Source organism: Lynx canadensis, chromosome B3 (assembly GCF_007474595.2).
Source record: "Lynx canadensis isolate LIC74 chromosome B3, mLynCan4.pri.v2, whole genome shotgun sequence".
NCBI lineage: Eukaryota > Metazoa > Chordata > Mammalia > Carnivora > Felidae > Lynx > Lynx canadensis.
In genome coordinates, this window is record NC_044308.2 from 102,588,634 (window position 1) to 102,602,580 (window position 13,947).

The 13,947-nt window shown below is 42.0% G+C and overlaps 1 protein-coding gene across 1 annotated transcript in view; it reads right to left on the reverse strand.

Moving 5' to 3' along the window:
- Window positions 1-686: 686 nt before the first annotated feature.
- The window catches only part of ATG14 (autophagy related 14), a 39,553-nt gene continuing 26,292 nt past the window's right edge, over window positions 687-13,947 (reverse strand). The window contains exons 7-10 of the mRNA XM_030319171.2: window positions 12,504-12,621; window positions 11,040-11,130; window positions 10,877-10,962; window positions 687-3,661 (exon numbers count right to left, since the gene is read on the reverse strand). Coding sequence (XP_030175031.1) covers window positions 3,355-3,661; window positions 10,877-10,962; window positions 11,040-11,130; window positions 12,504-12,621 — 602 coding nt within the window. The 3' untranslated portion in view covers window positions 687-3,354. The remainder of the gene's footprint in view (window positions 3,662-10,876; window positions 10,963-11,039; window positions 11,131-12,503; window positions 12,622-13,947) is intronic.

Here is a 13,947-nt window from a genome sequence, read left to right on the forward strand (position 1 = left end):
GAGCAGTATACACTAGATAGGAGGAGCGTGTTTGGAAGTGTTACTAGGAGGAGGAAGGGCACTGGCACTGAAGCGCGTGCCCTGTTTGGGACCCTTCTGTCTCCTTGCCCATTTTCCTCCTGCTACCTGGTAGCTTTCTGCAGGTGAAACAATAGGGCGAACCACGCAGCAGTTCCCCAGTAATCACTCTTCTCCAGGATCTAACCTGAAAGGGGGTGGGGGAAAAGGGGAAGAGTGATTCTTCAAAACTATCTGCATTTTCTCTCAACAGATCGCCTCCAACCTCTGACATTTCTCTTTCTCTCCTGTCCTGAAGAAAGTCTGGGCAGGTTCCATATGGGCACCCTGTAGGCCCCCGTGCATTCCTTCCCACGGAGCTGCTGCCGTGCTACATACACCAAGTCACCGCAGGGCATGTGCATCATAGATGCATCTTTCCAGAAAGTATGTAACTGGTAAGCAACTAGTTTTTCCCAGCTTACTAAAGATAGACGGTTACTGTTAATACCACCATAAGCTCTAATTTTTAAGATTACCAGGCCTTTTTCATTACCTAGCAAAAAATTCTAAAAAGATTACCCTATAATTTGTATGAAGTATTTCAGTTAAATTTCATTCTTGCTACCCTTGATGTATCAATAGAAACGAGCAATCAGAGCTTGAAAAAGACATACATATTAGCAAAGTACTGTTAAAAGATTTATTGCAATAATACAATAAAAGTTTAGAAAACATTTGTTATGACTCAAACTGGTTTGGAAGTCACAGAGTAATGGGAAATTCCTGCAACATGACACCACAAGGAGATTCTCAGACACTGTAGTTCTTTTAAAAACAGCATGCTCCTGAATGCTCTTTACCAAATTATCGAAACACGAATCCTTAAATGAATCCTGTCCAACAACACCCAATGTTGACATACTGTTTTTCCCCTTAACTTAAAGATGTGCAAAACTTCTCTTAGTTATATTCCATTACAAAAAAAAAAAAAGTAACAGACCGTTTTAAGCAGCCTATTTGGTGCCTGTAGGTTTTTATTAGTATTACCTTGTTTTGACAAATCATTTTATATGGAAAACATGACCAAGTTCTATGGCTTTTGTTTAAAAAAAAAAAAAAATACCAGCTTCAATTTTTAAAAAGCTGTTTACATATGGTTCTGGCACCTACATGAAAGATTTTAATGAGCAGCAAAGAGAGTAGGAAAAAACAGTGGTTGAAATGTATATTTAAGAATATTTACAGGGTGGATCCAGTGCAAAATAATGAAAACCAAAATATCTCAGCAGTGTAAGCCAGTATGTTGGTGTTCGAAACCACTAAAGGGTTTGATCATTTAACCCTAAATAAAGTGCCTCTAGTTGATATAAACAACAAAATACACCCTACCAATCCCTAATTTCCCATATTCTTGTAAGTTCTGTTGAATTACTCTAGATATGAGTTCTGACCTCTGGATTCTATTCTTTAGCTCAATCTCCCATTCATAGTTTCCTAAGAGGCTTGAGCAAAACCATGACTGTGCATCTTTTAGCTGCAGTCCCGTCTCTATCCCCAAGCCCCAAATGCGTCTTCCAAAACTGGAGACTAAGCTCTTCTTTTTGAGGGTCTGAAATGCCTAGACAACCCTCATTTCATGGGATTTTAAGTTCATTTGGTATTTGTTCAAGTCTGCCGTACCCGTTCTCTGAATTTCAGACCTGCGTGGTACAATGCCAGCTCAGCAATCATGAAGCTGAGCACTTAAAACAGACACCTGCTATTGAGAACCCACACGTTTCCTCCCTAAGTGGAAAATCCAGAGAGTCTGGGAACCTGTGACTCCTGGATAGAAATAAACACCCTTCTTCTGCAACTCTACCAAACACTAAATATACCAACAGCAAAAGCTATATAGCACCTCGGATTTGGAGGCAAAGTATCAACTATGATAATTACAAGAAGAAAAGAAGCTAGGGCAAATCTCTGAATGATTTTTATCTGAGGTACTGTCATGCTAATCACACTAACAAGATACGGTAATAATGCCTGTTAGGAATTTTTCATAGGATTTCTTTTTGTAGTTGTTACATAGGATTTTTTTTGCAATTATTAAAAATAAAAAACTACTTACATATTTGTACATAATGCCTCTACAGTTTTCTTATGAGATTGTCACTAAGAGAATGGCAGGACAGACACATTAGCTGAAAATGATCTCCTGGTGAGGAAAAATTCTGTCAGAGCCTTCCCCACGATAGAGAATAGTATCAGCTATAACGATTTGCTCTGCATTTCTGAGTGAAGACAGTGTCCCTAGAGCAACAAAGACCTCTAAGAAAACAAGCAGGATGGTTTTCTCTTGGAAAACCTGCCACCTACTGAATCCCTTAGAAAGAAATTGGGACACCAGAAGAATGACCAGAGGCCATTTAATTAAGTGGCTTTTAACCTGTGCCCAGGCAGGCATTTCACTTACATAAGGGAACAACCTTAATAACTTATTTTTCACTCAGAAGAAAAGTTCAGTTTCAAAATGCACATAGTGTAGATGGTAGGAATTCAATAATCTGAGAATGAACTTAATTCCCTTCAGAATGTAAGAAAACAGTTTTTCAATCTCCAGGCCATCACTGCAGCTGGGAATTCTTCTGTTCATGGATGTAGGTCCAAAAATAAAAAAGACCTTCATTTCTTTGGTGTGTGGGGATAAAGAAAAAGAGGAATGTCTGACAAGCTACGACAGCAGCAGCATGAATGAGATAATTTTCAAACTACCCCTCCCCTCCCCCAAAACACCACCCCCCCTTCCAAACAAACCAAAATCCTTGACCTAAAAACCAAACATGACCAAATCCTAAAGAAATCAAGTATTTCAAATTGCCTGCTGGTTCTCTGTACAAAAAAATGATGGCATAAGAACAAACACATATGAAACAGTCTGTATCTTGCAAGTCCTGATCATCAAGAATCACTTCATTGTGATTCTGCCTCTAAAATGTGAAGTGTTCAGGAACAGTCTCCACATCACAAGGACCAATGTGTCAACCTGCATCTGTGGGTCCTGTGGCGTGTGACTGAAGGGAGCCCAAGTGAATTTTCTGCTTCAACAGAACACACACACTGGTCTTTCTTCCACCAACACTGGTCTGGGCAGAAGGACCTCTGACCCTGCTGTTCTACTATAAGCATGTGGGTCACTCCCATCGGCCATCTGATAAACAGAAATGCTTGTCTCCCTGCTTTACCAAAAACACAATGGTTTAACCTCTTTCTGTTCCAGGCACTATTTTAACTGAATACATAAACTTTACTAGAACATAGTGGAAGAACAACTATCTTGATGCAAACCTGGCATGTTTTGGTCCGGGTGCGTTAGCGGTGTCCAGTGTAAGCCTTAAACCAGGAGGTCACCGAGGCTGCGGCGGAGGAGATCATTCCACCGGCACTGCTGCTCGCGATGGGCGGGGACACCTGGCTGCTCTGGCTCTGGGAGCCTTCCACAGGCTGGGAAGGGATATCGCAAAACCGGGGACTCGGCAAGTTCTCCCAGTCTGTGCCCAGGTCGGTTTCCTCGTCACTGACGCGCTCGTCGCCACTCTCATCTGACTCCCCGGCAACGCCGGGGTCCACAAACTCCATGGACTCCTCAAGGTCCGCTCGCACTTCAAAGGGTCCCGACCTATGCACACACAGTGAAGGAGTCTTTAAGACAACCAGCATTGTTGGGGCGCCTGGGTGGCTTGGCCAGTAAGTGTCCAAACTCTGGATTTCGGCTCGGGTCATGATCTCATAGTTTGTGGGATCAAGCCCCAAGTCGGGCTCTGCATGGACCATGGAGCCTGCTTGGGATTCTCTCCCTCTCTGCCCCTCTCCCACTGGTGCTCTGTCTCAAAACTAAACGTCAAAAAAAAAAAAAAAACAACCAGCATTGTGACAACACATGACATAAGGCCTGACAGGATAGGAGGTCCGGAACCACCACTCCACCTGTTTCCCAAGTCAGTCCTGTGCTCGCTGTTGGTCTATAATTGAGTTTTTCTTTACCTAAATAACTGCCATCCAAGTAATGAACAAAACCACAATACCACACTTTTCCTCAACTCTACCTACTTGATTTGTGAAGATCCTGGATGGGAAAAACCCAACCACTGAGACTAACCATGCTGGTCCAAAGTACAATTCCCTGTTTTATACTACTGTATCATCTATGCATTTTAATGAGACAATTCTGACAAAAACAGTCACTTGATATATACTCTGGTATATTAGTTGGTGGAACAAGAAATAAACGTAAAGGAAAAAAACCGTACAGATGTTCTCTGCCTTATGGAAGCCTCCAATTACTGTGTTCCTATGACTCAAAAGAACTAAACGGTACGGCTATATGCATGTTAGCAATGCTCCCTTGGATGGGGGTCATCAGCAGGCTCCTGCACACATTTTAAGATATCCCATAATTTTCAAGGGACACATTTATAACAGAATGAGATATAACTATTTAGATTGTATTCATCTGGAATAGTGCCTACTTCTGCACTATATTTTAGGAGAAAACTATTCCCCAGAGGTCCCTAATGACGTCGTCATCTCCAAATCTAGTAACCTTTCTCAGGCCTCGCCCTCTGACAGCTCCTCAGCACCACGGTGGAACTGTGTCAGCAAACTCCACCCAGCTCTGCTGCTGTTTTCCCCTGCCCCTTTCAAGTGTCAGTCAGCTCCTGCCTCAGAAGAGCCATTTCCTTCTTTGGCTGGGGGGGGGGGGCACAGTCACCCACCCACTTCTCTTCCCTGCGGCCATCCACGGGGTGGGGCCAAGTCCCTCCAGCGGCCTCTCTCTCCACCCCCAAGATAAGGACACAGGCCTCAGTTCATTTACCAGTTTCAGTGATATTTACATTGGGGAAAATGACAGGGGCTAGCAAAAATAACAGAAATGAGAAATACCCTAGAGTACGGCCTGCCAATTTGGCCTATGGCCCAAAATTCTTTACAGCCTTTGTGAAAAAGCACAGCGCTGGCCTCCAGTGCACCTCACTACACCCGCACCTTCCAAATCACTTGCTCCAGGGTCAGGTAGCCTTTGCTCCTCCAAGACAACCCTGCTTCCCAGCTGAAACAGCAAGAGTAACAGCTAACATTTCTGTTCCAGGCACTGTTTTTAGGGCTTTATACAAATACTAAGTTGAAAGATGCACCACAGGGTTTCCCTTTGGTCTCCTGGGAGCAATTTACATTTCAAAAAGCCCCTCAGACCAGGGGCTCCCAAGTTTACCAGGAGAAGGGTAATTTTGCAAGGGGTGAAGGCAGCAGGAACTGGGAGACTCTCCTCACAACCCTTCTACCTCCCCCTGCAGCTTGATTCTCAAATCAACAACTACTGAAACCAGCATCTTAGCAGAGTATCCCTTTCCTGTTTCCTTAAAAGATTCTCCTTACCTTTCGTTTTCTTTGTTTTTTTGATACCTCTCCTCCTAGCCTCACCGCCTGCTAGAGCTCTCCATCCAAGGGCGAACCTCCCAGGTTCATCTCAGGTATCTGAGCCAGTTGACCAGTCTCAAAACAAGCCAGGCGGGCCTCCTCCCTCATATCACCAAATTAAGTCCCCTTCCAATCCTTACCATGTCCCTCCAGCTCAGGTCCTTACTTCACTACTGCCTCCTCCTCGCCAGCGTCTGCCTCCAGTCAGTCCCACCGGCCTCAGCTTGCCAGAGAGCCACCTCTCTCTTCTCATGGCGGCTGCCTACTAAAACTGTTCACAACTTAAGTATCTTAGCTGGGTTACCCCCTTTCCTAAACACAGAGCTCTCTCATTCTGTCCTGTTGAGCTCTGTTGTCCAGGGGCCTCAGCACCGGGCGCCATTTCAACCCTTCCTTTCTGCTAGCTCAGAGGCACAGCCTGCTTTCTGTCCCTCTTCGATGCTACCTTATCCAACTGGTGGGAGACTGCCACGGTCCCCAGACCCCCCTCCTAAAGGGTTTTCCCAGGGGACAGGCAGAAGTGATACAAGGGGAGGTGTGTGTGTGTGTGTGGGGGGGGGTGATACTTCTTCCAGGCGGAGCTCCCCTGGAAACCACTTGGGTACTTCTCTGCTTGGAATCTCACAGGGCAGAGTCTACTTGGCATGGATGGGTGCTCATTTAAGTACTTCAACTGAAAAAGCAGTCAATGATTCCCAAAGCGGCCAGTTGGAACAATTTTTGTTGCCCAGCATACCCTGAGCCACACACGTTACACAAAATTAGCAAAAGAATTAAGTGTCTTATGCTTAATGTCTTTGGAGAATAAAGATTACTAATTTTTTCATGATGCTGGAGGGAATTATTCTTACCAATTAAGGCAACAAAATGATCTTTTTGGTTTTTTTAAAGTCTCTTTTGCAAACTATCTTATTCCAAAAATATTACCTGACAGAATATATAACTTCAAGAATAAACTCTGTGCACTTCGGACGATAATGATGTGTTAAGGTAAGCGCCATCATGATAAAGATTGAATGAGATAAGAAAAATCAATAGATATTAAATCCTGGGGAAAATTCTAATGAGCAGGGTAACTGCATGGTCTGTCTCTCCACGGACTACTCAGCTGCAAGAAAAGACAAATACAGGAATTCTGCAATGGAGAAGGTAAAAAGCATCCTGAGTGGGTGATCAAATTAACATCACCAATGAGGGGACAGGAGGCCACTGTGGCCTCCAGAGTGTCCAGGAAACACTCCTGCCCAGGCAGTGTTCCAGCCTAGAATGCACAGAATTCCTAGAGTCTCAATACAGGAAAACATCAAATTCAGAATCAAAGTTCTATTAAAACAAAGGGAAAAATGTTAACGTTGTAAAAGACAAAGTAGGCTATGAGCACGTTCCAGATTTAAAGAAGGTTAAAGAAACACAGCAACTAAGTCCAACACCAGACTCTAGACTGGATCCTGTACTAGAGGGGACAGTACAATAAAGGACATTAATCTAGTCCATAGACAAAATGGGCAGATGGGCGGTAGATTAAAATATTCTATCAGTGTGAAATTTGCTAATGTTGGTAACTGTACTATGGTCAAGCAGGAAAATATCCCTATTTTTAGGAGATAGATGAAGAAGTATTTAGGAGTCAAGAGCCATGAGGTATACATAACCTATCCTCATAGCGTTCAGGGAAAAAAAAAAAAAGTGTGTATTTTTAGAGAGATCACACAAATGATAAAGCAAGCAGGGTAGAACAGTAACAAAGGTGAGTCTGGGTAAAGGGTATATGTCTTTGTACTACTATTATTTTTTGCAATTTTGAATATATTTGCAAGTTTGTATTTCAAAAAAAAAAAAAAGTTTATGTTGGATTCTGGATGGGATCCTCAGTTCAGTTGATCTCAATGGAAACAGAAAATCCCACCCAAGTTCCAGTAACAATCTCTCCAAAGCCTTGATTGTGGCTGAGGCAGGTGTGAAAGAGGACTTTTGAAGCTCTAGTTCCTCCTGGCTCAAAGACCACAGACTCGAATGTCATGAGCCTGGCTGTGTACACAGACTTCCGTCAGACAGAGCCCCCTGGTGCTAACTGGAACACTGACTCAAGGGTGAGTCCACAGAAAGCTTCAGACCCTCCAAAGAAATCTGCCCCAAGTAGAAGAGTGCCTGTTTTTCTGAACCACTACCAATACTGAGTAGCATCAGTCCTTTCCGTTTTTCCAAACTGATGGGTGAAAACTGGAAAGCTGTTTTGAATTACACTTTATTCTCAGTTGAGGCTGAAGATTTTTTTCATTTGAATATGGACCAGTTGCATTTTTTGTGTGTGTGAACTGCCTATATCAATCCATTGTCTACTTTTTATTAGGTTTGCCTTTCTTTTACAGATTTGAAGGGATTTTTTTGAAAGATTTCTTCAAGTAGTCTAGATTTGAATCCCTTGTCTGCTATATAGATTCCAAAGGGTATCTGTTGCTTGTCTTTTTAGCTTTGTGTATGGTATCTGGTATTCTACCAGAGGCATTTAGAGGTTTGACATAGTAAAATATGTAACTCTTTTCCTTCCTTCATGGTTTTTGTACTTTGCGGCTTGTGTGGGAATTCCCTCCCCACCCTGTGATTATAAAACACTGTCTTTTCTCCTAGTTATTTTCTAGGTTTTTTGTTTTTGTTTTTTTAAAATAAAATAAGGTCTTTGTTTCATCTGGGTGGAATGTGGTATGAATTCGACTTTCTCCCTGTATGAATACCCAACTAAGCTCACCATTGTTGAGCTATTATTATCTGACGCAGCACGCTACCCCTATCACCTATTCTCTGCATATACAGGGTTTGCTTCTGGACTCTATTCTCGTCTCACTGCTTCACCTACTTGCATGCTAACAGCACCTTGTTTTCATTACCTTTATATGCTGCATTAAAAGGGGCTAAGCTCATCCTTTACTATTCTTTTTCACAATTTCCTTGCAGACTGTGCTTCTAGTTCAACTTCAGAATTAGCCTGTCAAAGTTCCAATAAACATCTGTTGAAATTCTGATCAGGTTTCCTTTTGGGGAGAAGTAGCATTTTTATAATACTCAGCCTTCCTATTTCTAGACAATCCTAAGGGTCTTCACTGCCTCAGGCATTCTTTCATTCAGTCCCACACCTCATACAGTGCCTGGCAAACATTCAAGAAATGTGTGTTGCATAATTTTAAGTTTCATATTCCCTTCATATAGGTTTGCATATATTTTGTAAAGGTTATTCCTATACATAGTTTTTGTTGCTACAATAAAAGGAATCTTGTTTTTCATTTTTTCATTGTATCCTCTGACTAGTTGCTGGCGTATAAGAAAGCAGCGGCTCTTTGTATGGTGGCCTTGAATCCGGTCACCATTCTGAAGTATCATTTCTAATAGTTTTAGTTCTCCTAAGTGTCCAGTTCAGTAATCATATCCTCTACAATAATGTCAATTTAGTTTCTTTCCAATATAAACATAGCTTACTTCTCTGTAAAAATGTTTTGCCTCACCTAGCCCCCCAGAGCAACGTTAACATAGCAGTGATAACAGGCATCCTTGTTTATTCCCGACTAGAGAGGAATTCTTTTATCAAACATCTATATAAGTAAAATGTCATCATAGCCTTTTCTGTAGGTTTATGGTAGATATCTATAGATATTTGTTTATAATTTATTTTTAATTTGCAAGTAGTTTTAACTATTAATAGGAACTGAATTTTATTCACTGCTTCTGTGGCATCTATCAAGCTGACCTCACATGTTTTTTCTTCTTTAATCCGTTAATGTGATGAAGTGGTATATACTGGTTAAAAAGCAGGAGTGTCTACTACTTTCTGGAGTCAGATGGGTGCTGGGACCCTGGCTCCACTACTTTCATGCCTCTGTGACCATGGGCATGAATTACTTGACCGTGCTAAGCTTCAGTTTCCACCCGCTCTGTAAAATAGGAGTAATAATCCCACTTGTGATTTAAGGCATGTCAGGCAGTTGGCCCAGTGTCAATAAATATTGGCTCAATAAATATTTGTTCTTATTATAAAGGATCAATATCCTAACGTTGAACCCTTTACAAATAAGGTAGAGAGAATGGCAAGCAAACCCACAGAAATCAGCCACTAAAACTGGAGAGGATTTCTAACAGGTTTGTGTGGCTCGTGAACCAATAAATGGAATGTAAGGTGAGGGGCATGAACTCCCCTATAAAACGGCACAAAATTCTGGTGTGTGTGCTATTTCCTGGAGAGAGTACATAGCTTTTTCCAAAGAGTTCTATGTCTTAGGAAAGTTACTGTTTTAGGTGGGGGGAGATACACAAGCCAGTGGTTAAGGGCAGATCACCACAAAAGTTCACTGCAACGTGGAGGAAGCCAGACATCCTGGCCAGTGGAGCGGGTACCCCTTGAGCCTTGGTTCCAGTGTCAAAGCAAATGAACATGGGAAAGGGCCTCCCCAAAATAACTTTCCCACCTTCTGTTTTTCTTTGTTCTCTTTCAAAAGTGCCAATACCTTAACCAAGTCAGATCTGCAGAAACGTGGAGACCGTCAAGAGCAAGGGAAGAAGTGCTCAGAGAGGGCTGCTTGGATGACACCAAAGAAAAGCCTCATCTGTGTCCTGCTTTTATGGGCCAAGAGACTAGAAAGAGCCCACTGACTAGTCCTGGTTGGTGTTTTTTGTTACTGACACCTGTTTTTAAGCTAATAGATTTTTTTTTTTTAATTTTTTTTTTCAACGTTTATTTATTTTTGGGACAGAGAGAGACAGAGCATGAACGGGGGAGGGGCAGAGAGAGAGGGAGACACAGAATCGGAAACAGGCTCCAGGCTCCGAGCCATTAGCCCAGAGCCTGACGCGGGGCTCGAACTCACGGACCGCGAGATCGTGACCTGGCTGAAGTCGGACGCTTAACCGACTGCGCCACCCAGGCGCCCCATTAAGCTAATAGATTTTAAACTACTTCACTCCATAAACTTCTAACAAGTTTTACATCCAACAAATGGTGGCCACATCAAGAAAAAGAAAATTGGGAAGAATGGTGGGAGGAGCGAGTGGGCATGAAAGCAAATGCACAGGAAATGGGGTAGACCCCTCCACGGGGCTGGGAAGAAACTGACGTGGATTCAAAGAAAGGGCTTTTGGTCTTCAAGGACAGCACCAGGAGGCCCCGCTCCAGAAACAGTTGGGTTCTTCCCTTTTGTTTTAGGTGTTAAAAATGTTGGATATTAATTTTCTGAGAAATGATTTTTTAAGGACCATAAAGACGCAAACAGGATTAGCCTCTGGTTTCCTCCTGTGCGGGACTGGATTATTTTTATCCTTTTTGGAGACTCTGGGGGTGGGGGACAGGCCCCTGTACTCTGCCGACACATACAACTCTCCTTAGAAGTATTCACAACACCACCATTTAGAAAAAAGCAAACACCCTTCTTACCTGCCCAGGTGTTCAGAGTTCGGACTAACCAGGTACATGAGATTCCTGAGAGTATGCAGTGGTTGTAACTGATCTAAATTTACATGCTAGAAAAAGCAAAAAATTGATTAATATTTTCAACCATGTATCAAATTAAAAATTAGCTCACAGTGTATTTCCATACCTGAGAAAAGCAGAGATAAAGAATATTTGCATTCAGTTTCTTCACTGCTCGAGTAAATTTCTGTCTGCTGAGATTTTCCCCACAAAATTCGCTGGAAAACAAACACACAATTCATAAAGTTTTTTTTTTTTTTTGAGGAAATTCTGTTAAAATATCTATTTTGAGGAGTATATTTTACCCCACAGTTCAGTACAAAACTGAATTTCCTTTGCCTCTTTATAAGCTATACTAACCAGAAACTTTCTAAAAATGAACTACTGCCCTCATGAGCAATTTCACCGCCATCTATAAAAATTACAAATGCATACACCCTCTAACCAAGCAATTCTGCTTCTGAAAAATTTCTGAACAGTAATGAAATGACAAATGTACAAGATTATTCCGTGAAGTATAAATAGGGGACTGGTAAGATCCTGGCACATTTACATGGAGAAGCCTCTGCTGTCTACTCCATGCAGGACAGCCGAAGGCTCACAACGGCCCTCCGAGGCCCACCAGATGTGCACCTCCACCTTCACTCTCCGCAGGGCTTTCTCTTTGCCCGCAGCCTCTCCCTCGGGGACCTCCATGGCTTGCTCCCCTCCTCCCTCAGGGTCACAGGTGATCACACACCTGCCCACTCACGCACAAGCATTTCCCTACCTCCCCATTCCCACTCTTTCACCCTGCTTGAACGTGCTCCACAGTATTTATTACCATCTGACACACACACCCCTTATTTATCATTCATCCCTCTGTTAGAATAAAGTGCCACTTGGGCAGGGATTCTGTTTTCATCACCCCTGTACCCGCTCAGTGCCCAGAACAAGGCTCAAATATTTATGAAACACTCAAAAAGCAAGGTGCAAAACACCTTAGTATAGTATAATACCTTTTGTTTAAAAGAGGAGAGAGATGGTAATACAGACTTACATTGGTTTGAAATGTAAGGATAACTGGACAGGGGTAGGAAGGTCATAGTAGGAACTGAGTAGATTGTAAACTGTTACATTTGTTTTTTTTAAGATTTTATTTTTAAGTTGTCTCTACACCCAACATGGGGCTCGAACTCACAACCCAGAGATCAAGAATCACATGCTCCTTCGACTGAGCCAGCCAGGCACCTCTAACTTTTTTTTCTTTTTTTTTAATTTTAAACAATATTTTTTTCTTTTACAAAGTTGAAAAAAAATACCTAAGTGTCACAATTTACCCAGTTCTTCCACATGAGCATACCCTCTGGATATCCTGGGTTTTCTTTCAATTATTTTTCTAAGTGGGAGAATTCTCTGTGGTCTTTTTAAAGAGTTCATGTGCAATTATAAGATACTGAAGCAAACTTGCACATTAGGCTTTTGAAATTAATCTCAGTTTTTCACAGTTAGTAATACTTAAATTCCTGTTTTTGGTTTAGTTAGAATAAGAAGACAACAGGAACACAAGAGATCTAAGATAAGGATGACGTCGCCACCTTTAATTACTTGCCTGTTGCACAGCTTTTTGGGAAGATTTATGTCAAGTATATGAGACAAAATGTTGACCAGCTGAGTCGCATAGCACAACGCAGCGCTGATCGTGTAAGCGGGGTTACTGTGCTCCATGTCTGAGTAGAAAAACAATCATACACAAACAACTTTAATTTCAACAAAAAATACCAATGAACCTAGGTTTCATGATTTGTAATTTAATCATTATGCTGTTGATGGTTATGTTTTGATCCTTACTTACAAAAGGTTCATGGCCAGACATTAATGTTTCATCATTTATGGTTTTGTGCTGAGTAGAATGTAACCTAAGCATATGGGCCTAAGCAGGCACAACATAAATGAAATTAAAGTCTGAACTGCTTGGACCTGAGGAGGTATTATTTATCAAAGCAGTCAGTTAATGCTCAACTTAAGTGTCACCTTCTCGGAGAGGCCTCCCCTGACTGCCCTATGGAAAAGCAGTCCCTTCCTGTGTAGCCCCACCCCACAAATGGTGCTGGATCTGTCCAGGACACACACTCAGTAAGATGCCTTTGATCAGTGCTTGCTTCCTGTCCTTCTACCCACAGAAAGGGAAAGGGCTACACCCGTCTTGGTGACATCGCCTTTGTGTCACCAGCACCCAGCACTGTGCGTGACAGAAAGCATATACTCACTATACATTTGCTACATGACTAAATGAACAATCTTCTTTCCACCAAAGAAACCTATAGGGGTTTTTAAGGGTTTTTCTATTAGGGTATTTCTATCTCCATGTAGGCCTGCTAAAAACAAGTTCTTTACAAAGAAACTCTAAAAACGGGATTCACAACACGCTAAATATACTAACTAGTGAAGTCTTTTATATAAATAGAGCAATATCGTCCCCTAAAAGGTGAAATATCTAAAAAATATTTCAATCCATCCACTGACTGGATATAAAACGTGGTATATCCACATTACATACAATAGAATACTATTCAGTTATAAAAAGAATGAAATGCTAATACATGCTACAATATGGATGAACCTTGAAAACATCATGCTATGTAAAAAAATCGAGACACAAAAGGCCACACATATATGAGCCTATTTTTATGAAATATTCAAAACCGACACATCTATAGAGACAGAAAACAAAACTACAGATCTTCCTTGACTTATGATGGGGCTGTGCCTTGATACACCCATAACTTAGTCTGGCCTGCCTTACACAGGCCCAGAACACTTCCATTAGCCTACAGCTCGGCAAAATCACCCACCACAAAGCCTGTTTATAATAAAGTGTTGAGTACCTCATGCTACGTAATGAATACCATACAGAAAGGGGAACACCGAACCGTCATCAGTGCGTCTACCAGCTGTTGACCTCATGACTGCGTGGCTGCCTGGGAGCTATGGCCACCAGTGCCTAGCATCACGGGAGGGTATGTACCACATCTCGCTAGCCCAGGAAAAGATCA